Here is a 26,032-nt window from a genome sequence, read left to right as displayed (position 1 = left end):
CTTGAACATCAGGAAGTTCACGGTTCACATATTGGTGAAGCCTGGCTTGGAGAATTTTGAGTATTACTTCACTAGCGTGTGAGATGAGTGCAATTGTGCGGTAGTTTGAGCATTCTTTGGCATTGCCTTTCTTTGGGATTGGAATGAAAACTGACCTTTTCCAGTCCTGTGGCCACTGCTGAGTTTTCCAAATTTGCTGGCATATTGAGTGCAGCACTTTCACAGAATCATCTTTCAGGATCTGAAATAGCTCAACTGGAATTCCATCACCTCCACTAGCTTTGTTCATAGTGATGCTACTCAAACTCATGTCCATTGAGTCGGTGATGCCATCCAATCATCTTCTGCCGTCTCCTTCTCCTCCCGCCTTCAATCTTTCCCAGCATCAGGGTCTTTTCAAATGAGTCAGTTCTTCCCATCAAGTGGCCAAAGTACTGGCGTTTCAGCTTCAGCATCAGTCCTTCCAATGAATATTCAGGACTGATTTCCTTTAGGATGGACTGGTTGGATCTACTTGCTATCCAGGGGACTCTCAGGAGTCTTCTCCAACACCACAGTTCAAAAGCATCAATTCTTCAGTGCTTAGCTTTCTTTATAGTCCAACTCTCACATCCACACATGACTACTGGAAAAACCAAAGCTTTGATTAGATGGACCTTTGCTGGCAAAGTAATATCTCTGCTTTTTAATATGCTGTCTAGGTTGGTCATACCTTTTCTTTCAAAGAGCAAGCATCTTTTAATTTCATGGCTGTAGTCACCATCTGCTTGTCTATCTCCCCACTATTCCTTCCAGTCAAGTAGCCAATACATTTATTTCCTTTTTTACTTTACTCTTTTGAGTTGGGTTTCTGTCACTTGAAACAGAAAGCATTTCTATTACAAAATCATACCTCTTGATTAGACGGACCATCAGGAAATGTTCAGGATTAAACCACACCAATGTCTATGACTTACTTTGAAAAGCATTAAAATATAGGATGAATTGATGGGTGAATATCAGGATGACTATAAGGCAAACAGAGCAAATATATTAAGCAGAGAATCTAGGTATGAATATATATGAATGTCCACTGAAAAATTCTTTCAACTTATTTGTATTTACGAACAGTTTTCATGATAAAATATTGGGGGGGAAATCAACAACACGAGTTAACACAAGTTATATCAGCATTAATTCGGACTTTATGCAATGATTACAACGAGCTACTGTAGGACTACTAAGAAAAGGGTTTAAGGTTTAAGAAAGCTGGCTCTGCAATAAAGTGGCAATTATTTATTCTCTCTGTGAAACAGACTTGGAAGAAAGGCAAAAAGGCAGGATGTGTCTCAAGTCAATAAATGTCCTTTCTCACTGAATTCCTTTCTGGAGCAACTTGCAATGGAACACACAAAGCCAACATTACTGCTGTCATGACCAATACATGGTTAAACAGTGACCATAAAGTGACTCAAACTGAAGGAACACATACACACATACATGTGAGCATGCATGACTGAGAGATGTGTTGGCATCACCTGACTATTCAGTGACTTGAATTTTCTCCCAGCACTTTTTCATATAGTTCACCAGACCCATTAGTAATTCTAAACAATATAACTTTCATTCCACATAGCTATTAATACCTCCCTGTGATAGAGACAGTTTCCTAATCCATATGCATTTTCTCCTTTTTTTACTAATAGTATTCTGATTTGGAGCAACAATAGGCACAGCTTCTCTACTTCTAGAGCTGACCAATGAGACATGCAAAAGCCATCAGGTTGAGGCCGCTGGGAAAGCTTTCTGAAGAGAAGGAACTGACATATCTAGGAAAGCTGCCTTCTTTCCTCAAAGATCTGATAGCTGGAGTTCCTTCCTGCAGTCATTCTGTGACCCTGGAGCTATAGAAAAAATGGAATCCATTTGCTAAATACAGACACAGAAGAGGCTGATTCCCTGATGACTTCATACTAGGAGTAGCCTGCCCTCCTCTAGACAGACATCTTTTGCAAGACAGACTAAACCTCAAAGTTGTCATTATTGTTAACTATCTTTTACCAGCTGCCAAATAGTTCCTAATAGGTCCCGATAGGATTGATGCTTTTGAACTCTGGTGTTGGAGAAGAGTCTTGAGAGTCCCTTGGACTGCAAGGAGATCAAACCAGTCAATCCTCAAGGAAATCAGTCCTGAGTATTCATTGGAAGGACTGATGCTGAAGCTGAAGCTCTAATACTTGGGCCACCTGATGCAAAGAGCCAACTCACTGGAAAAGGCCCTGATGCTGAGAAAGATAGAAGGCAAGAGGAGAAGGGGATGACAGAGGACGAGATGGTTGCATGGCATCACTGACTCAATGGACATGAGTTTAAGCAAACTGTGGGAGATGGTGAAGGACAGGGAAGCCTGGCATGCTTCAGTCCATGAAATCATGAAGAGTCAGACACGACTGAGTGATTGAACAACAACAGATAGGTCACCTTATCTAAAATGGTTAAAACTTGCACCCAACTGCAATTCATGTCTAGACCCATTTCACAAATTGGGGTATGTAAGACTCTCTACAAACTAAATATAAGAACTTCAGAAAATGCTACCCACCATAAATGGAAAAATGGTATCTCAAAGTCTATCACTACACTTCACTGAAAGAATATATTGTTTTCCATTTTTTTTCCTTTTCTCCAGCCTTCTCTGAACATTTCCACAATCTGCTCTTTGGAAAGTCAGTTCACAGGTCTTCATTCAGAAGGCATCCACAATTACTTTCCTGCATTTCTTTGACTATTAAAAGCATGCCAAAATATAAATGCAATGTTGAGTCCTGACATGAATCTTGGAATAGAAAAAAGACATTAGTGGAAAAACTGGGCAAATCCAAATGAAGTTTGGAGTAATAAACTCCAAGTAAACAAAAATTTACTTAGTAAACTAATATGAAATACAAATATTAATTTCTTAGCTTTGATAAATGTACCATGTCAACATTAGAGGAAGCAGGGTAAAGGTCATATAGAAACACTATATACCATATTTGCAACTCACCTATAAATATTATTTCAAATAAGAAGCTTAAAACAAAAAACAGGCCAAATTAGCTAACTTTCCCTCAAACCAGGGTTCAAAATCACAGATGTTGTTTAGTCACTAAGTCATGTCTAACTCTTTTGTGATCCCAGGGACTGTAGCCTGCCAGGCTCCTCCTCTGTCCATGGGATTTTTCCAGGCAAGAATACTAAAGTGGGTTGCCATTTCCTTCTCCAGGGGATTTTCCTGATCCAGGGATCAAACCCACATATCCTGTGCTGGCAGGCAGATTCTTTACCACTGAGCCACCAGTGAAGCCCCAAATTACAGATAACAGTTTTAAATACCCAAGTCATAAACTGCTTTTTCTTTTCTTCTTAATTTCAGGGCAAAACAACAGTATGTAAGCTGTAGAGGGCATCTGCATCTCATTTACTCCCCATCTCCAAAAATCAGAACATCACAGAAGAGCCCAAGAGCTAGGAAACACTGTTAAAATACTGTGCCCTATTGATGCAACAACACAGTCATCCCAAATATATGTGAAAATAAGCAGGCAGAGGCTTGCTTTTCAAAATGTCGTTTTTACAAAAGACCTACCCATTTTCAGTAACTGAAAGAAATTTGAAGAAGGTTTTTGCTTTTATGAAAAAAAGATGAAAAACAAAGATAGCCACCATCTGTTTTACAGTGGAGCAATGAGTGGCACTGCCAAGCTCGTTCCTGGTAACTACACTCAGCATCTCAGCAACAGCTTTGAACTGTGTCTGTGAGCATCTCTGCTTTAGCCTGATTTACTTTGTGCCTCTGTTAGCAAGATGTGTTTTGAAGTAATTGTTTCTTCACTTATGCCATTTCAGTTTACAAAAGTTTTCCTGGGAAGGCCCTACTTTCTAAGAGCTAGGTGAAATCCATAAATAGTCCTCCACCCCTGGTTCAGAAATAAGGTCATAAAAAAATAAGTAAGCAAACCCTTTTTACTTCTATAAGCACCAAACCAAGCTTCCCTGGTCAGCATCCCAGTAAGTATACTGAAGGTGAAACTTCACATCTTCATACATACAAGGTCATATCTTGCTCTGCATATTGAGTTCTCCTAAGGCAGGGACCATGAAAAATTTTATTTTCTTGGGCTCCAAAATCACTGAGGATGGTGACTGCAGCCATGAAATTAAAAGATGCTTGCTCCCTGGAAGAAAAGCTATGACAAACCTAGTCAGCATACTAAAAAGCAGAAACATTACTTTGCCGACAAAGGTTGGTATAGTCAAAGCTATGGTTTTTCCAGTAGTCATGTACACATGTCAGAATTGGACCATAAAGGATGAACATCAAAGAACTGATCCTTTCAAACTGCAGTGTTGGAGAAAACTCTTTGACAGTCCATTGGGCTGCAAGGAGATCAAATCAGTTAATCCTAAAGGAAATCAATCCTGAATATCCACTGGAAGGACTGAGCTGAGGCTGAAGCTCCAATACTTGGCCACCTGATGCAAAGAGCCAACTTACTGGAAAAGACTCCGATGCTGAGAAAGATAAGGCAGGAGGAGAAGGAGACGATAGAGGATGAGATGGTTGGATGGCATCACTGACTCAATGGATATAAGTCTGAGCAAGTTCTGGGAGATGGTGAAGGCTGGTGTGTTGCAGTCCATGAGGTCACAAAAAGTCGGATCCAACTGAGCGACTGAACAACAACAACAAAGGCAGGGACAATTACTATTTCTGTAGATCTGTAAACCAAAAACAGAACCATGGGTACTGGCCAGTAAACATCACCTGAAGAGAGAATCTGCCTCTGTGAGGCTTTACTTAAGCCCTCTCAGTAGAACATCACTATGATTAACCACTTTCTCACCATTTAGCTTACAAATGTGAGTCTTCATTCTCTGAACACCCATAGCCCACAGTTTCACCTATAATTATTGTCTATTCATTCAACAAATAATTAGTGCAAGCAGTGTTTCACAATAGCTAACAACAGCGGTCACATTTACTGAGTACTGACTATGTGCCAGACACTGACCTAAGCACTAGGGCAAGCAATGTGGGAAATGACAACCAAAAAATGGTCCCAACTCTTTGGTAATTTCCAGGTGCCAACGAAGAAGGCCCTTTCTTATGAGCCCTTTAACAAGGAAGAAATCTCACCTATACATGTTATAGAACTCCAGCACAGGAGCTCCTCGGTCAGACTTTTTGCTAAAGCACACCCCATTCAGTGACTCATAAAGGGTGCATGGAAAGTCAAACTATGAGATCTTGCATGTGTGAAATGTTTTTATCCCTCCCTCACCTGCCTGAGAATTTGGTTGGATAAAGGATTCTGAGTGGGAATCCATTTTCTTTTAGTAAGCACTATTTGCTCCATTATCCTCTAGCGTCCAATCTTATGATTCCTGACTTTATTTTATTTGTAGATATCCTTTTCTCTTTATAGTGCTCAAAAATGTCATGATGCTATGCCACACATGCATATTTTTAAATTAATTGTGCTGGATTTTTGGAGGGTTGTTTTAATCTGGAAACAGAGACTTTTTGAGAAACTGTATTTTATATTGGATGATTTCTTCATCCCAACAAATAATAACCACTCACTATCCCTTCTTGTTACAGACATCTACAATAGGTCACTCAGTCCTCCACATTCCCTCAAGATTTTGGCTTCTGGATCATTGTCTCTTTGCTATTACTACTCCGAACTTAATTCATGATGATCTCAATACGCACTGACCTTCTACTATTACCTCCCAGTTCCTTTACTCCTATCTTCCAATGATGTCCTCTATCCCAGGGGTCCCCAACCCCTGGGTGACAACCAGTACTGGTCTATGGCTTGTTAGGAACCAGGCTGCACAGCAAGAAATGAGTCGTGAGCAAGTGAAGCCTCATGTGTATTAATAGCCACTCTCCACTGCTGGCATTACTGGAGCTCGAAACCTACTGCACTTATATCATTTCAAAACCATTCTCCCCACCCCCAACTCTGGTGTTCTATGAAATCAGTCTCTGGTGCCAAAAAGATTGGAGACCACTGCTCTATCCTACCTCTGCCACTCCCTCCCCCACTGCCCACATCCAAGGAGCTTAATACATCTTAAGGTAAAACATTCAACATGGTAACTGGGTCTCATCTTAAATTCAACCAAATGGGCACCTGGTGCTATCTGGCAATCCAAAAATATTTCCTTATTCATCTCATTTTCCCTCACTCTCCTGGATGAATTTCACACCTGCTTTCTCCTCAAACTTCCAACACCTCTCTCACTTTTCATTTTTAGCTGAAGACCTTCCTTCTTATTTAACTGAGCATATGAAGTAATAAGAAGAGAACTTTCACTCTGTCCCACTACCAAGCTAACAATGCCCCAGTACTTGGGTTAGTTTAATCACCACAGATGAACCGTTGTCCACGTCCCTATCTAGCTTGAGGCCAACATATCCATATTGTCCCTTCTCTCTCTTAATCATCAATTTGTTTCTCTGTACTCCAACATCCTGTTAACTTACAAACATGCTATCTGCCCACCTAAAGACAAAAAGAACTTTAGCATTTCATGCTCCTCCAGCCACAGCCCTATTACTCTGCTCTCCCTTATAACAATCCTTGAAATAACATCACTATAACTCTTTATACTCACTGTCTCCAATTTCTCTCCTAGATTCTCCTGAATCCACTACACCAAAACTGTTTTGTCAAGGCCATCAACGACCTCCGTATTACTAAATCTAATTGCCTATGCTAACATTTATCACTAGACCATAACTGTCCTTGATTCTTCCCTTATTTCAGGAGGTAGGAATCCATTTTCCCTCAAAATCTGGAAGACATTGGTACACTGTCTTTTCTACACAGGAAATCCCAGAGTTTGGATGCCGGTCCTCTTCTCTATCTACATTTACTCCCTGGGTTTCTATCCAGTCAAGTTTAAAAAAAACAAACAAACTTGGAGTCATCAGTAATATGAGTGGTATTTCTAGTTCCAATCTCTCTCCTGAACTCCAGTCTAATATATCCAACTGCTAATGCAGTATCTCCACTTTGATATCAATTAGGAAACTCAAAATGAACAAGGCCAAAATTGAACCCTTTTTCCACAAGCCTACTCTTATTCCAGTGTTTCCAATATGAGTAACTGGCAACTCCATTCTTCCAACTGCTGAGTCTCAAAACTGCCTATGCCTTCTAACATTATTGTTCCTTCAGCCCTATTTCATCCCCAAGACTTATTTCTCACCATTCCGTATTATGATTTTTTACTGTTTTTATCTCTCTCCCCTTACAAAGAAGCTCTTGGAGGGCAGACGTCTGTCTTATCTGTCTGAATTCACAGCATCCAGCACAGTATATATTGGAATTTGCATAAAGAGGCAGTGAAATTTAAACTATTAAACAAGTCCAAAGCAGGATCAGATTCCTCTGCAGGAAAAGATCTTAAGTAGGAAAGCATATTTCAACTATTTCCATTGGTTCCTTAGCACAAACAAAGACAGTTATTTTGTTGGTAAAGAGTCCGCCTGCATGCAGGAGACCCACGGTCCATTCCTGGGTCGGTAAGATTTGCTGGAAAAGGGATAGACTACCCACTCCAGTATTCTTGGGCTTCCCTTGTGGTTCAGCTGGTAAAGAATCCACCTCCAATGCAAGAAACCTGGATTTGATCCCTCTGTTGGGAAGATACCCTGGAGAAGGGAAAGGCTACCCACTCCAGTATTCTGGTCTGGAGAATTCCACGGACTGTATAGTCAAACATGACTGAGTGACTTTCACTTCAGTTATTTTAATAACTCCAAAATCTCAGTGGCTTGAAAACAGGCTTATTTCTTGCTCAGTCTACATGTCAAAGATAGGTCATCTGGAAGCTAGTTCTGGTTCCCAGATTAAGACTAGTCACCATCTGGAGCACACAATCACCAAAACAGAGGGAAAGAGAGTGGCAAGTTACACACCAGAAGCTTTTACCATGAAGGGATACACATCATTCCTGTGCACATTTCACTAACCAAAAGCAACTAACAAGGCCATACTCAACTTCAAGGGGGCAAGCAAGTACAACTGTACCATGTGCCCAGGAGACAGAAACCCAAGATATTTGATGGACAGCACTGATGACTACCATGAGTGGCTTCCAGATCTAAGTAACAATATTTTAACTCGTGATCTCTATACCTAGTCTGTGAAGATTAACCCCATTGCTAGAATAGTGCCACTCACTTGCAAAGTACCATCTATGGGTCTTTAGGAATGTAACTTCACCAGTTAGGCCTGCCTCTTTAATCACTCAAGAGTCGGAGTGTAGCAAAGAAGCCCAAATATGGGTGATAGCAAAGTACTGAGAACAAACCTGGTAGGAACATTCAGCGTCATAATCAGGGAAAGGCTTGACTGAATGAGCAAAAAAAGTATGTTCAGTTAAAAACGGAAGGGAAAGGAAATTCGTCAAATTTCTTTTACCAAAGGTATACAAACACCAGGCCTTGAGGTACCTGGTACTATCCCTGTCCGACGACTAACAAGTTTCACTCAAACCACATGGCGGAAAATTCGAAATTTGAATATGATTAGTAAAGTTAGTAAACGTTAATGTTTTTAACAAAACAAAACAAAAAAATACTTACCAAAAAAAAAAAAAAACATGCTGCCATGCTACTAGAAGCAAGGAAGGAAGCAGTTATTTTAGAGATGGATTTTACTGGGAAGCTTTTTTCCTTAAAGACTCCAGACATCAAAGCTCAAGATGATAGGGACAAATCTCAAGTCTACAAAGGCCTTGAATTTAAAGGGTGGCTGCCCAAGTTCTAAGTACCCAGAGCAGTTTCTATTGTATTCAACATTCAAATACTTTGTAACAGTGAAACTGGCTGCCAGAAACGTTAAAACAGACTGGAGACGGTTACCACAAGCAGCTAAACAATTGGAACCTTAAAGCCCAATGGAATTCCACTGCAGAGCAGAAGAGGAATCCAACTATGTCACCTGTCACCAGCCAAATCAGAAGCAACTAAGACTCCCAAATGAAACCAAGGGTATCTAGTCCCACCTCCTCTATCCTTTATTCAACAAACATGCGTTAGTAGCTGGCGTGGAAGAAGGAATGTCAATAAGTATGAGAAGGACATGATTCTAAGATTTAGCTCTTATTCGTCACGAATCTGGTGGAGTTCAAACAAGATAAAAACATAACAAAGCGATAAAAAACATTTTCGAGCAAAAATTTTAAAATACAATGCCTTAAATACCGTAACAAAGATATAGGAAAGACTGTTTTCACAGGTAAGTTGAGAACCTTCTTTCATAGGAACACTGTATTTGCTTTGCTAAAGAGCTAGAATCGAGAAAAAGCGAACAAAACAAACAAAAATCCTCTTCTGGCTTAATGACAATTTAGCAGAACCAAAGCCCATTTCTCTCTCTTCCTCCATTCCTCTCAACGGTCTCTGCCACAACCCCTCCATTATTTCATCATCCGCACTTCGCTGACGGCCCCAACCCAGTTCCATCACAAACGATACCAAGACTATTAAGGTCAGTCCCAAAGGCACAGAGAGTAGAAATAAATCTTCATATACAGAAAAGCAGTGGGGACTCTCCCTGTACTGAGGCACCCCGGGGCCTTTATCTCTAGGTTCTGTGGCCTGGGGTCCGCAGCTTTCGGGGATTCTGGCCCCCCTTCCCTACGCAGTTTTTGCCTCCTGCGCCCCTAACGACCTCCACCTCTCCTCAATCTGAGCTCCTCATCATGGAGTGAGGGAGCGACTCAGGACAGGGCAGTGGGGAAGTGCGGAAACGCGCAGTATGGAAGATGCGGTCCGGGTGGGTGTTTGTGTAGGGGGAGCGAGGGGGCAGACGCAATGCAGAGGAAAGGTTCTAAACGAGACCTGCTCCTTCAGGGGAGCAAGGCAGGTCAGCCATTTCTAGGTAAACCAATATGGGGTTCTATACAGGGGAGCTATTGTGAGGCGACGTCTTCAATGATGGCCATTTCTGGGAGAAATATTCTACGGGGAAGGCAAGTGAGTTAATCAGCCACTGTGCAGGTCCTCGATAAGAGAATCTTTTCATGGTGAAATGTTCTGTGGGGGTGGGGATGTCATAGCACGGGGGTCTTCACAGGGGATCCGTTGTGGGGTTGTCGACAAGGAAGCCATTGTGGGAGCCTCGGCACCAGGCGCCGTTCCTCGGGAAACGTTCCTCAGGAAACTGTTCAGGGAAAAACCGTCCGCTAGGAAGCCATATCGGACCACGCCCTTCGGCGAGCGGCGTCGCCAGACCCCAACAGCCCGCAACCCCTCGCCCGCCCCTTTGAGGCCTCGTCCCCCTGTACCTGACGGAGGGCGACCCTCGGCCAAGGCCGCCGAGGGAGCGCGCCCGGGTCAGCCCCACCCGGTGCGGGGGATATGCGTCCATTGCAGTCGACAGCGGAGGAGGACCGAGCCGCTGCGAGGGTCGCTCAAGCCTGAGGGGCGGCTTCAGGCCCACTTCTGCCAGGCGGGGCGGCTGGGCGTGCCGGGTGGGCGGGGGGCGCAGCGTGCAGGAGCACGGCGGGGGCGAGCCCGACGGGCGCAAAGGGCGCGGATGTGGGCGTCTGCAGTGGGTAGGGGGCGGGCACAGGGGCCGCAGGGCCGAGTCCTCCTTAAGCTTCGAGGCGGTTGCGTCGGATGCTGCGAGCGCGGTTGCCCAGAATTAAGGCTACCACGCCGCTGCTCTGCCCTGTCTTCAGGCTCCCTATCGTGGAGTCGGATTCTGCGGCGCTGCCAGCCACGCACACAGGCGCTCCCAGGGGCGGGGCCTCGTTCCGCCCCGCCCCGCTCAGCCGCCCTCGGCCTCCTGCAGAACCTTCAGAAGCTGCTGCACCTCGCCGGCGCGGGGGCAGACTCGAATGCCGCTTGGGTGCTCGGATCGCGTACCCCGGTCTCCCCGGAGGGTACCTTGCTGCAGTTTCTACACCCGCTGCTAATCAACTACGCACCCTCCCTTCAAACATTCAGCCGATTTCTAGCCGACCTCGGGTTAGCAATGCGCGCCTAACCTTGCACAGACGTTAGGGGCTCACAGGGGCCCAGAGGATCCCTGCCTTTTACAGTTCAGATTCTAAGTCCACCCGTTTCCAACCGCAGGGCAATGTGTAAGAAAGCAAAAGAGCCTCAGTCTTATGTATAATTCACAGAGTTTCCAGGCATTATATATATATATATATGGGATATATTTAATGATTTTGTTCTGCGTCATATACTGACTTTGTCAGGATGCCCTAAATGTCCTATATTCGTCTTTTTACAGTCAATTGGGCTTCCCTGGTGGTTCAGGCGGTAAAGAATCTGCCTGCAACGTGGGAGACCCGGGTTCCATTCCTGAGTTGGGAAGATACCCTGGAGAAGGAAATGGCAAACCACTCCAGTATTCTTGCCTGGAGAATCCCTTGGTGAGAGGAGCCCGGCGGGCTATAGCCCATGGGGTCTCAAAGAGTCTGACAAGGACGAGCGACTAACACTTTGACTCTTTAACACTTCTTTCTGCCACAGTATTTTGTTCTTAAATTACTAGCTGAAAGTCCTTTCTCTACAAATAAAAGATTTGGTCAATCTCTATGGTTTCTCCAATGAGTTTGGCTGAGGGAACACCAAAAGAAGGAACTAGAAATTAAAAGTACTTGTTTTTCATATTCAAGAAAGGAAAAGATTTTCTGGCTCAAGTTCCAAGTCCTGAACAAGAAATCACTTCACATCAGTACACTGGCTCTGCAAACCAACCAATCAGCAACAGCCTCACTCCAGTGGCTTCTGAAAATCAGCCATTCAACAACAGTTTCACTCCAGTACCTAGGCTTCTGAAAGTTGCTAAATAAAAGTCAGCCTAAATCAATGTCAGCCTCAGCCAATCATTGACAGCTCCATGCTTCTAGGCGACAACCAATCAGCAAGTGCCTCACTGCGGGGACCAGGCTTCTAAAGGTTTAGTAGACCTTCAGCAGCGTTACTCTAATAACCGTGCGGAGGAAGCTGGAACTCAGTCGGTGTACGCTCACGCTTCTGAAATACCGCCAATCCCTAAAAGCAAGCTTTCCAAAACATTGTGTAAGATCCGTTATGACTTTGTTAAGCGAAACTGTTCCTTACAAGTGCAGTTCTTCTTTGTAGGCAGACCGTTCACCTTTGAGTTCAATTTGCTTTTCTTAAATTCAAGTTCCCAACACTTTCGTGACTCAATTCCCACGTACGAGTTTGGACTTTGTGACAGATGCAATGATGCAGACATTAGATGTATTAAATACTTTTTCAATTTTTGTATTGGTCACTAGTATCAATGTTTTTTGTTTTACAATGCAATCGGTTTATTCACAAAGCTGTGCAATCATTTTAGCTGTACCACGATCATTTTAGAACATTTCCAGCTCTCCAAAAAGAAACCATTTAGTCGTCACTCCCCCATTTCTTCCCAACTATCCCAATACTGCTGCTGCTGCTGCTGCTGCTAAGTCGCTTCAGTCGTGTCCGACTCCGTGCGACCCCATAGACGGCAGCCCACCAGGCTTCCCCGTCCCTGGGATTCTCAAGGCAAGAACACTGGAGTGGGTTGCCATTTCCTTCTCCAATGCATGAGAGTGAAAAGTGAAAGTGAAGTCGCTCAGTCGTGTCCGACTCTTAGCGACCCCATGGACTGTAGCCCACCAGGCTCCATCCATGGGATTTTCCAGACAAGAGTACTGGAGTGGGGTGCCATTGCCTTCTCCGATCCCAACACTAGGCAACCACTAATTTCTCTGTCTCTGGCTTTGCCTATTTTGAACGTTTCACATAAATGAAATCATATAGTATGTAGTCCTTTGTGTCCAACTCTTCATTTAGCATAGTGTTTGCAAGGCTCATTCGTGTTGTAGTATTGTACAAAGGTTTCATTTCTATGGTTGAATAATACTCTTATTACATGGATATCACATCTTTCTTATCCATTTATCAGTTGATGGACATTTGGGTTCTTTTCATTTTTTAACTTTTTTTTTTTAGTGAATGCTGCTGTGAACATTCATGTACAAGTTTTTTGGTGGGTATATGATTCAAGTCTCTTGGGAATATAACTTAGGAGTGGAATTGCTGGGTAATTTTATTTACCTTTGGAAGAATTTTCAAACTGTTTTCCAAAGCAGTTGTACCACTTACAGCCCTACTCTGGTAGCTCAGATGGTAAAGAATCTGCCTGCAATGTGGGAGATTTGGGTTCTGTCCCTGGGTTGGGAAGATTTCCTGTAGGAGGGCACGGCAACCCACTCCAGTATTCTTGCCTTGGAGAATCAGCGTGAACAGAGGAGCCTGGCGGGCCACAGTCCATGGGGTTGCAAAGAGTGGGACACAACTGAGTGACTAAGCATAGAACACAATTCTTTATTTATCCTAAATACAAGTCCCTTATTAGATCTACAATTTGCAAAAATTTTCTCACACTCTGTGGGTTGTCTTTTCACATCTCTGATGGTGTCCTGTGAACCACATAATTTTTAATTTTGTTGATATCGAATTTATCTATTTTGTCTTTTTTGCTTGTGCCTTTGGTGTCATATCTAAGAAACCATTGCCTAACCCAGGGATTTAATCCCTGACATTTTCTTCTGAGTTAGTAGCTTTGGCTCTTATATATAGGTATTTGATCCATTTGATATGGAAATTTTGTATTTGATGTGAGGTAGAGGTTCAGCTTCATTCTTTTGCTTGTGGCTATCTAGTTGTCTCAGAACCATTTCTTTTCCCATTAAGTTGTCTTCTCACCCTTGTTGAAAATAAATTGAATTACCTCTCTTTTTATTTGCTGTATTAAACTTCTAAATGCCAAAATGCAAGTGTGAATTTCATGATAAATTTTCTGAACAGTGGACATTATCAAATGAGGAAAAAGTCTTCTTGAAGCTCTGTGGGGTATGCAAATGTTCATTCAATATTGAAAATGATAGAAAGTCTGACATAAACCAGCATATAATAACAGCTAAGCGTAAAAGATGCGTGATTTCTTCAACTTGAATCATAGAAAGTGATAAAATAAAATTTTGATTATGAGAAATCTAGATGAAGAACATAAAATAATCACAGCAGAAGTTGTAGCAGCCTCCCACATTGTATACTGTCATCAGTCTTTCAGCTTGAATGACTCTTTGAATGTATTGCTACCAGTATTTTCCAATTCCAAAACTGGAAGCAAAATGTCAAAAGCCAGGACAACACCTACTGCAATAATTTAAAATGTAATAACTCCATTTACTACTTCAGTGATTATCAAAGCCCTAAATGCCTCATCTTTTTTATGGATTCAAGCAATGACAATGCAGAGAAATTCACTTGTACAATACCTTTCTTGTGAAAAGGCTCACTTGTAAGGTTATTTTTAGTAAAAACTCTTCCAGATGAGACTTCAGAAACAAGAGCAAAATTTGCAGAGGAAAAAACTCTTTCCTTTTGAATTAGGAATTAAAGAGGAAAATTGTACTGCTTTTGGTGGAGATGATACAAATGATGCCAGATGTTTGCATAAAGGTGCAAACATTGTTTATTCAAAGTTGAAGTAAAACACGAATGTTTCTTTGGAAGCCGTTTGGCTATATGCCTCATATACTGCATCAGATCAGATCAGATCAGATCAGTCACTCAGTCGTGTCCGACTCTTTACGACCCCATGAATCGTAGCACGCCAGGCCCCCCTGTCCATCACAAACTCCCGGAGTTCACTCAGACTCACGTCCATCGAGTCAGTGATGCCATCCAGCCATCTCATCCTCTGTTGTCCCCTTCTCCTCCTGCCCCCAATCCCTCCCAGCATCAGAGTCTTTTCCAATGAGTCAGCTCTTCACATGAGGTGGCCAAAGTACTGGAGTTTCAGCTTTAATATCATTCCCTCCAAAGAAATCCCAGGGCTGATCTCCTTCAGAGTGGACTGGTTGGATCTCCTTGCAGTCCAAGGGACTCTCAAGAGTCTTCAAGACCACAGTTCAAAAGCATCAATTCTTTGGCGCTCAGCTTTCTTCACAGTCCAACTCTCACATCCATACATGACCACTGGAAAAACCATAGCCTTGACTAGATGGACCTTTGTTGGCAAAGTAACGTCTCTGCTTTTGAATGTGCTATCTAGGTTGGTCATAACTTTCCTTCCAAGGAGTAAGCGTCTTTTAATTTCATGGCTGCAGTCACCATCTGCAGTGATTTTGGAGCCCCCCAAAATAAAGTCTGACACTGTTTCCACTATTTCCCCATCTATTTGCCATAAAGTGATGGGACCAGATGCCATGATCTTCGTTTTCTGAATGTTGAGCTTTAAGCCAATTTTTCCACTCTCCACTTTCACTTTCATCAAGAGGCTTTTTAGTTCCTCTTCACTTTCTGCCATAAGGATGGTGTCATCTGCATATCTGAGGTTATTGATATTTCTCCCAGAAATCTTGATTCCAGCTTGTGTTTCTTCCAGTCCAGCATTTCTCATGATGTACTCTGCATAGAAGTTAAATAAGCAGGGTGACAATATACAGCCTTGACGTATTCCTTTTCCTATTTGGAACCAGTCTGTTGTTCCATGTCCAGTTCTAACTGTTGCTTCCTGACCTGCATACAGATTTCTCAAGAGGCAGGTCAGGTGGTCTGGGATTCCCATCTCTTTCAGAATTTTCCACAGTTTATTGTGATCCACACAGTCAAAGGCTTTGGCATAGTCAATAAAGCAGAAATAGATGTTTTTCTGGAACTCTCTTCCTTTTTCCATGATCCAGTGGATGTTGGCAATTTGATCTCTGGTTCTTCTGCCTTTTCTAAAACCAGCTTGAACATCAGGAAGTTCACGGTTCAGGTATTGCAGAAGCCTGGCTTGGAGAATTTTGAGCATTACTTTACTAGCATGTGAGATGAGTGCAATTGTGCGGTAGTTTGAGCATTCTTTGGCATTGCCTTTCTCTGGGATTGGGATGAAAACTGACCTTTCCCAGTCCTGTGGCCACTGCTGAGTTTTCCAAATTTGCTGGCATATTGAGTGCAGCACTTTCACAGCATCATCTTTCAGGATTTGAAAGAGCTTAACTGGAATTCCATCACCTCCACTAGCTTTGTTCGTAGTGATGCTTTCTAAGGCCCACTTGACTTCACATTCCAGGATGTCTGGCTCTAGGTCAGTGATCACACCATCCTGATTATTTGGATCACAGTGTATAATATCTGTTTAGCAATAGATTATGCAAACAGAAACTATCGCTGTTGAAGCATTCCATTGCTTAAAGGAATTGTAGAATGCACTAAAGGAATGATTAGTAAAGATTTTATCCCTTTAAGTATCAAAACTGTTTTTAAAGGAGACTGGAAAAGAAATCCTGACTTGAAGTGGGTAATTATTACAGTACTTGTCATGACTACCTTTTGAAATGGATTTCATCTCATTAAGAATTTGATTGCTTTACAAGACTATTACTACTCTTATGGCATGGGAACAAGTGGAATCATCATGTGTAGCGTTGAAGAAGAAAGGAAGAAACATTGATGACAATGTTCTTTTTCTGTAGAAAACATTTTTAAAAGTTATTGATCAAGAGATGCAGCATAAATCCAAAAAATGAAAAACCATCTCATTCCACGAAAGGTGGTGTTTGCTTCAACAAGCCATATTTGAAGAGCAGTTTTCAAGGTTGTTAACTTTATCTAGTGTTCAGTTCAGCTCAGTTCAGTTGCTCAGTCGTGTCCAACTCTTTGCTGCTGCTGCTGCTGCTAAGTCACTTCAGTCGTGTCCGACTCTGTGCGACCCCATAGACGGCAGCCCACCAAGCTCCCCCGTCCTTGGGATTCTCCAGGCAAGAACACTGGAGTGGGTTGCCATTTCCTTTTCCAATGCATTAAAGTGAAAAGTGAAAGTGAAGTCGCTCAGTCGTGTCCGACTCTTATCGAACCCATGAACTGCAGCCTACCAGGCTCCTCTGCCCATGGGATTTTCCAGGCAAGAGTATTGGAGTGGGGTGCCATTGCCTGCCCAACTCTTTGTGACCCCATGAACCACAGAATGCCAGGCCTCCCTGTCCATCACCAACTCCCAGAGTTCACCCAAACTCATGTCCATCGAGTCGGTGATGCCATCCAGCCATCTCATCCTCTGTCATCCCCTTCTCCTCCTGCCCCCAGTCCCTCCCAGGATCAGAGTCTTTTCCAGTGAGTCAGCTCTTCACATGAGGTGGCCAGAGTACTGGAGTTCCAGCTTTAGCATCAGTCCTTTCAAAGAACACCCAGGACTGATCTCCTTTAGGATGGACTGGTTGGATCTCCTTGCAATCCAAGGGACTCTCAAGAGTCTTCTCCAACACCACAGTTCAAAAGCATCAATTCTTCGGTGCTCAGCTTTCTTCACAGTCCAACTCTCACATCCATACATGACCACTGGAAAAACCATAGCCTTGACTATGTTGACCTTGACCTTTGTTGGCAAAGTAATGTCTCTGCTTTTGAATATGCTATCTAGGTTGGTCATAACTTTCCTTCCAAGGAGCAAGCATCTTTTAATTTCACGGCTGCAGTCACCATCTGCAGTGATTTTGGAGCCCAAAAAAATAAAGTCTGACACTGTTTCCACTGTTTTCCCATCTGTTTCCCATGAAGTGGTTCTGAATGTTGAGCTTTAAGCCAACTTTTTCACTCTCCACTTTCACTTTCATCAAGAGGCTTTTTAGTTCCTCTTCACTTTCTGCCATAAGGGTGGTGTCATCTACATATCTGAAGTGATTGATATTTCTCCCAGAAATCTTGATTCCAGCTTGTGTTTCTTCCAGTCCAGCGTTTCTCATGATGTACTCTGCATAGAAGTTAAATAAGCAGGGTGACGATATACAGCCTTGACGTACTCCTTTTCCTATTTGGAACCAGTCTGTTGTTCCATGTCCAGTTCTAACTGTTGCTTCCTGACCTGCATATAGGTTTCTCAAGAGGCAGGTCAGGTGGTCTGGTATTTCTATCTCTTTCATAATTTTCCACAGTTTATGGTGACCCACATGGTCAAAGGCTTTGGCAAAGTCAGTAAAGCAGAAACAGATGCTTTTCTGGAACTCTCTTCCTTTTTCCATTATCCAGAGGATGTTGGCAATTTGATCTCTGGTTCTTCTGCCTTTTCTAAAACCAGCTTGAACATCTGGAAGTTCACGATTCACATATTGCTAAAGCCTGGCTTCGAGAATTTTGAGCATTACCTTACTAGCGTGTGAGATGAGTGCAATTGTGTGAATGTGTGTTTTAGCATTCTTTGGCATTGCCTTTCTTTGGGATTGGAATGAAAACTGACCTTTCCCAGTCCTGTGGCCACTGCTGAGTTTTCCAAATTTGCTGGCATATTGAGTGCAGTACTTTTAAAGCATCATCTTCCAGGATTTGAAATAGCTCAACTGGAATTCCATCACCTCCACTAGCTTTGTTTGTAGTGATGCTTTCTAAGGCCCACTTGACTTCACATTCCAGGATGTCTGGCTCTAGGTGAGTGATCACACACTGTATGTTCAGTATATTGGCTCATAATGCTACTGCTGATTATATTTTTTCATTAATGAATATTCAACAAACAAAAAATCTAAAGAAGTTAGATGTGACCATTGTAGAAGCTTGATACAAAGAAAATGAACATAGATTATGTGCACAAGGAATTTTACAAACAAATTCCACGAAACAAGGAAATACTAAAGGGAACCAAAGGGTCAGAAAAATATAAAAGTGTATAATTTAGGTACCTTTTATTTCCTATGAATAACATTTTTACAGTACCTGTTCTATGCAATATCTTTCTTTTACATCAGTGTACATATGCATAAGCAATTAGATATAATTCAAATCTAACTGGACAACCTGTTTTTTACTTGCTAAATCTGGCAACCCTACTCATAAATGATCTGAGACAATATATGTTATCCACTTAAGAGGGTCTTCTTAAAAGTTTTTCTCCAAAAATATTTTTTACAATAAAATGGATAATAAAATACTGTATAGTTCAGTAAGTTTTGACAAATGTTTACAGTTCTAGAATTATTGCCCCCCACCCCAACTAGGATATCAGACATTTCCATGACCATAGAAAAGTTCCCAGAGGCCGCTTTGCAGTCAAATCCCCCATCTTGGCCCCAAACAATTATTGATTTGATTTTAATGGCCATAGATTAGTTTTGTCTACTCTTCAAATTTATATAAATGAAATCAGTGTAATGATTTGGGGATTTATTCATTTTGTTATACATATCAGTAGTTTGTTCCTTTTTACCAATGAGTAAGTTTCCATAGGTTGGACAAAACATTATTTGTGTATCCATATACTGGTATATGGGCATTTGAGTTGTTTCTATTTTGAAGCTACTATGTTTGAAGTCCTATAAACATTTGTGTATAAGTCTTTGCATGACCATATATTTTCAGTTTTCTAGGATAAACACTTAGGAGTAAAAGTGCTAGGTCATATGGTACATGTATATTTAGCTTCATAAGAAACAATCAACCAGTTTTCCAAATTGTTTTCATTTTACATTCCTACTTGCAGTGCAGGAGAATTCCAGTTGTTCCATATCCTCACCAACACTTGGTGGTGTCAATCTTAACTTTCATTCTCCTGGATATACAGTGGGATCCCAGTATGGTTTTACTTTGTATTTCCCTAATGATAATGCTCAAGAAAAGGAACTGTCACTGCTTCCCCCTTTTCCCCTTCTATTTGCCATGAAATGATGGGACCAGATGCCATGATCTTAGTTTTTTTTTAATATTGAGCTTTAAGCAGACTTTTTCACTCTCCTCCTTAACCCTCATCAAGAGGCTATTTAGTTCCTCTTCACTTTCTGCCATTAGAGTGGTATCATCCACATATCTGAGGTTGTTGATATTTCTTGCAGTAATGTTGACTCCAGCTTGTAATTCATTTAGCCCGGCATTTCACATGATGTGCTCTGTGTGTAAATTAAATAAACAGAGTGACAATAAACAGCCTTGTTGTACTCCTTTCTCAATCCTGAGCCAGTCAATCGTTCCATACAAGGTTCTGACTGTTGCTTCTTGACCTGCATACAGGTTTCTCAGGAGACAGGTAAGATGATCTGCTGTTAAGAGTTGTCTACAGTTTGTTAGGATCCACACAGTAAAAGGTTTTAGTGTAGTCAGTGACTTCAGCCATGAAATAAAAGATGATTGCTTCTTGGCAGGAAAGCTATGGCAAATCTCGACAGTGTGAAAAGCAAAGACATCACTTTGCTGACAGAGGTCCATATAGTCAAGGCTATGGTCTTTCCAGTAGTCGTGTACGGATGTGAGAGCCAGACAATAAAGAAGGCAGAGGGCCAAAGAATTGATGCTTTCAAGCTGGGGTGCTGGAGAAGATTCTTGAGGGTCCCTTGGAAAGCAAGGAGCTCAAACCAGTCAATCCTAAAGAAAATCAACGCTGAATACTCTTTGGAAGGACTGATGCTGAAGGTGAAGCTCCAAAACTTTGGCTACCTGAACAGTTGACTCATTGGAAAAGACCCTGCTGCTGGGTAAGATTGAAGGCAGAAGGAGAAGGGTACTACAGAGTATGAGATGGTTGGATGGCATCACCTATTCAAAGCACATGAACTTGAGCAAACTCTGGGAAATAGTGAAGGACAGGGAAGCCTGGCGTGCTGCTGTTCATGGGGTTGTGAAGAGTCAGACAGGACTTGGCGACTGAACAACAAGTGATAATGCTGTTGAGCACCGTTTCATGTTCTTATTTACCATCTGAATATCTTCTATTGTGAAGTGACTTTTAAGTATTTTGTCCTCTTTTTAAAATTAAGTTGTATATATTTTACTACTGAGTGAAAGGAACTTTTTAAAGTATTTTGAATATAATTTGTTTCCCATATATATGCATTGGGAACTTTTTCTCCCAGCTCTGAGGGTTTCATTTTTATTTTCTTAAGGGATATCTTTTATGCAACAGAATGTTTTAATTTCCATGAGTCTAATTTATTTTTATTTTTTCATTTATTTAGAAGGTGTTGGGGCTGAGGAACAGGAAGAAGTATGAAGGCCTGGACCAGCTATGAGTCCTTCCCTGAAGTATTGATTCCCCTACCCTCAGAGCCACTAATCACAATCTTGAACATGAAAAACAAGAAAAACCTGAACAGATTCAATTTTGATTCTTTGGGCAAAGCTGTTGCATAGCTACCTGTGGTGACCTGGGAGGCTTCTTACTAGAAGTGATGTTTGTGTAGGAGGGTCTAAATGATAAGTAATAATAAAAAGCTATTTTTAAAATAATACTACATTCTAAGCACCTTTCATGTCATTCTTTGTTGTAGCCAACCACCAAGATGGCCCCCAATGATCCTCACCGCCTATATTTCAGGCCTTTGTATAGTTCTCTCCATTTTCCAGCTAAAGAAACCAAACTTCAGAAAGATGAAGGAACTTGCTCAAATAAGTTGCTCAAGTATCAGAGTAGATATTTTTCCTTTGACAATTTAATTATATTTCTTTTACACTTTAATGAAGAAACATTAAAGGGTAACATCACAGCTTAGATAATAAATCTCCTCAGGCTTTCTTGAACCTCTTTTAATTTGTTTTCTAATGTTGCACCTTCTTTTAAAAAACCCAAGGCTGCTCAATTTTACACTCTCTTCTCTATAATCTGTCATCATGCATTTCCCACTAAGCAAATACTAGCACTATTAGAACTAAGTTTTGACTCTAACTCTTTCTACAAGGCCCATATTCCTAACCACTCTGCCTCCGAAGGGTTTCCTAGGAAGAGAGTAAGAGAAGAGCATTATAGGCAGAGAAAATAACAAATGCAAAGAACTCAGGGTTTGGCAGGATTCAGCTGCTTCCGAGGGAATAGTTGGACTGTGGTTCAGTATAGCTAGAGATCAAACTTCTTGGGAAAGGAGCCGGTATCTGGTGTATAGAAACCTGTAAGTTATAAGTTACATCAACAATTTTGGATTTCTCTACAGAAAAAAAAAATTTAAGCAGAGGAAAAACATGCTATATTCAAACTTTTCAAAAGACTTTTTGATGATTTAGCAGACCCTGGTGTTGCTCGTTGGCACTTACCATTTCCTTGCATGCTGGCCACCATCCGTGTCAGCAGGCTGGAAGTGCTAGGGAATTAATGTCCACTGGAAGCCCTCAGTGAGTGAAGGGAGTTGTTGCGTAAGTCGTTGTCCAGCTTCTTACTCATCAGGTGGGATGACTCAGAGACATGTGTCCCACAGAATTTCTCAGGGTTCCCCAAGATTAAGTTCTAATTGCCCATAATCATAACGTGCTTGAAAATGGATGCTCCATCAACTGCTTTCCCTTCCCTAGTCTCTTCTCTAGTCTCCAGATGGTTTTTCCTGTGATTACCTCACAAACAAGATACAGTTGTCCCCGCTTTTCCCTGAGGGATATGTTCCAAGATCCCCAGTTGGACACCTGTAACTGAGTGTGCTGTGTGCTCAGTCATGTCTGGCCCTTTGTGACTCTTTGGACTGTAGCCTGCCAAGCTCCTCTTGGTGAGGATAATACCAAACTCTACATATACTATATTTTCCCAATACACACAAGCCTATTATAAAGTTTAATTTATAAATTAGGTACATAGCAGATTAACAACAATAACTAATAATAAAATAGAACTATTATAACAATATACTATAGTAATTATATGAATCTGGTCTCTCTCTCAAAATACCTTCTTGTACAAATTTAATACCTTTTCCATCTTTGCTAGTCATTTTTCAAGCACAGTGGCTATAACTTTTGCACTTTGAGGTGCAACAGAAAAACTAGCACAAATTTCTTTTTCCTTCACAATTTCACAGACAGAAGTTTTGTTTTCACTGTAGGTCTTAGCAACCCCAGCATCTGACTTTTTTCCTTTCCATATTAAATTGAGAATATTCACTTTTTTACTCATAGGAAGCATTCTATAACTTCTCTTTGATATATCTGATTTGCCAGCATCACTACTCTTGCTTCTTAGGGCCATTATTAAGTAAAGTAGTGATTACTTGAACATTGCCCTGCAATGTCATTGACAGTCAATCTGATAACTAAGACTGTTGGGCAGAACAAGCTGGACAAAGAAATGATTCACATCCTGGGTAGGACAGAGTGGGGCAGCATATTTCATCACAGTACTCAGAATGGCACACAATCTAAAACTTATGAATTGTTTATTCCAGAATTTTCCATTCCATAATTTCAGACTGAGGTTGACTACAGGTAACTTAAACCTTGAAAAAAAAAAAATGAGGATAAGGGGGACTATTGTACTTGCAACTCAAATTCTTATTTCAAGGTCTACTTCAGAGCAGGGGAAAGGGAGGACTACAAAGTACAACAGATGGAATGAGAGGTAATATGGCCAATGTTGGAGAGGGAAATGGCAACCCACTCCAGTATTCTTGCCTGGAGAATCACAGGGATAGAGGAGCCTGGTGGGCTGCTGTCTATGCGGTTGCACAGAGTCAGATACAACTTAACCAACTTAGCCTGCATGCATGCATGGCCAATGTTTATTCAAATACGTATTAAAATGTTGATTCTTCTCAAATTACTCTGTGAATTAAGTGAAATTTCAAACAAAACTCTAACAGGGTATTTTTAATGGAACTTAAAAAGCAGATCCCTATGGTCACTGACAACAAAATTAGTTGCAAAAAAAAAGAAAAAGGAGAGGACATGCCCTACCAAATTGAATGCCTTTTCCATCTTAAGATTTACTATAAATCTATCAAAATGGCACAGGGAGAAATAAACAGTCCTAAACATGCATGAGAACTTACTGTGTAATAAAAGAGGCATTACAAAACAATGAAGGAATTAGTTGATTACTCAATAAGTAGTGCTGGACAATTGACTACCAATGTGTAAAAATTAAATATTTATGTGACATATACAAAATAAACTGCAGATAGTTTAAATACGAAAAATGAAGCTTGAAATTATTGAAGAATATATTTATAACTCAGAGAAAAGGGAGGATTTCTTAAGTAAGACAGAAAAATCAGAAATCTAAAAAACAGACTGATACATCTGATCAAATCAAAATTCAAAACATGTACAATATATCGTATAACCAAGTTAATCATCCATGTTATAACATGAATGACACTTGAAAGTATTATGCTAAATGAAAGAAGTCAGTTGTAGAAGACCACATATTATTTGATTCCATTTTAATGAAAGATCTAAAATAAGCAAATCCATAGAGATAGAAAGTAGACTATTTGCCAGGGGCTTGGAGAGGAGGGAATGGAGAGTGACTGCTAGTAAGTACAGGATTTCTTTGGGGGAAGATGAACATACTCTAAAATTAGATTGCAGTGATGCTCACACAACTTTGCAACTATAACTAAAGCCCAGTGGATTGTATACTTTAAATGGACGAATTTTATGGTATGTGAATTATTTCTCAATAAAACTTTTTTTAAAAGGTAAACCACACATTGGGAGAGGACATTTGTAATGAATATTACTGACAGATTATATTGAAGAATTCTGTAAAGCAATAAAAATGACAAACAACCCAAGATGAAAATGCATAAAGAATTAGAATTGGCATTTCAAAGATGGGGAAATTCAATAAACATATATAAATACACTCAACATTATTACTAATGAGGGAAAAGAAAATTAAAATAATGAGATACTATTACACCTATTAATTTGGGGAAAAAAAGTTGGAAAATGAGACCTCTTGTATGCTTCTGGTGGGAGTATAAATTCATATAACCACTTTGTACCACAATTTGGTAATACCTAGTAAAGATGCTTACAAGTCTCTATAACCCAGCAATTCCACTTTCAAATTTTTCATAGAGGAACATATGAAGTAAGTCCATAGATGTTTATGGCACATTGTTTGTAATGGTAGAATTTGGGAGAGGAGGTTTGCTATTCATCAATAGGGGATCAATTGTGAAATACGGATCAAATGTAGAATATTCATTCAATGTTATACAACAGTTAAATGAATATGCATAAATCTCAAAAACACAGAGTTCAATAAGCTACAAAAGAATATTTGCAATATAACACCTACAATAGTCTTCTTTCTCCAGAGAAACCAAACTAGTTATATATATATATATATATATATTTAATATTTATTTACTGACTGTGCTGGGTCTGTGTTGCGGTATGTGGGATCTTCGATCTTGTTGCTGCATGCAGGTTCTTTAGTTGTGGCACGTGGGATCGTTTAGTTGCAGAATATGGGACCAGGGATCAAACCTGGGCCCCCTGCCTTGGGACCGCTGAGTCTTAGCCACTGGACCACCAGGGAAGTTCCCTGTAAGTATTATTATAAGGAACTGGCTCCTTATAATTATGGAGGCTGAGAAGTCCCACAATTTGCTGTCTGCAAACTGAAGTCTCAGGAAAGCCAGTAGTATAGTTCCAGTCTGACTCCAACAGCCTGAGAGCCAGGAATGCTAATGGTATAAAAATTCCAGGCAGAGAGCAGAAGACTGACATTTAAACTAAAGCAGTTAGGCAGAGAGAGTGAATTCTCCCTTTCTCCGCGTTTTTTTCTATTCAGGCCCTCAACAAATTGGATGATTCCCACCCACCTTGGGGAGGTCAATATGCTTTACTCAGTAGACTGATTCAAACAATAATTTCAATCTCAAAACATCCTCACAGACAAACAGAAAGATTATTTAACCAATTACCTGGACACCCTGTGACCGAGGCAAGTTGCACACAGAGTTAACTACCACAACACAGTTAATGTAAGTTAAAGTAAGTGCACTACCATGCATACTGCAGCAAAAGTATGATGAACAACATGATAGTTGTTTCTGAGACTTGGGAAGGTAAACTTGGTGAATACACCTTCATCTACAATGTTTTATTTCTTTAAAAGTAAATTTGAATCAAATATGACAGGATATCAACATTTGTTCATTTGGGTGATTGGTACCCAGGTAATTTTTACATTAACCTTCCTTGTTCTTATCAGCATATTTATATTTTTTATATTTCTTATTATTGACCTCAGATCACAACTGCTACCTTCTTCAGAGAATTGTCTTT

General features: G+C 40.9%; 1 protein-coding gene across 3 annotated transcripts in view; it reads right to left on the bottom strand.

The window, feature by feature from the left end:
• Window positions 1–10,775, bottom strand: part of LOC104986061 (chromosome unknown open reading frame, human C20orf194) — a 171,685-nt gene extending 160,910 nt beyond the window's left edge. For all 3 annotated transcript variants that reach the window (XR_824995.1, XM_010836482.1, XM_010836483.1), the window contains exon 1: window positions 10,333–10,775. Coding sequence is in view for 2 of the 3 variants with exons in the window: in XM_010836482.1 (XP_010834784.1) it covers window positions 10,333–10,415 (83 nt within the window). In the remaining variant the exon portion in view is untranslated. The remainder of the gene's footprint in view (window positions 1–10,332) is intronic.
• Window positions 10,776–26,032: the final 15,257 nt, after the last annotated feature.

Source organism: Bison bison, unplaced genomic scaffold (assembly GCF_000754665.1).
Source record: "Bison bison bison isolate TAMUID 2011002044 unplaced genomic scaffold, Bison_UMD1.0 scf7180017864063, whole genome shotgun sequence".
NCBI classification, from domain to species: domain Eukaryota; kingdom Metazoa; phylum Chordata; class Mammalia; order Artiodactyla; family Bovidae; genus Bison; species Bison bison.
This window is presented reverse-complemented; position numbering and strand designations above follow the sequence as displayed.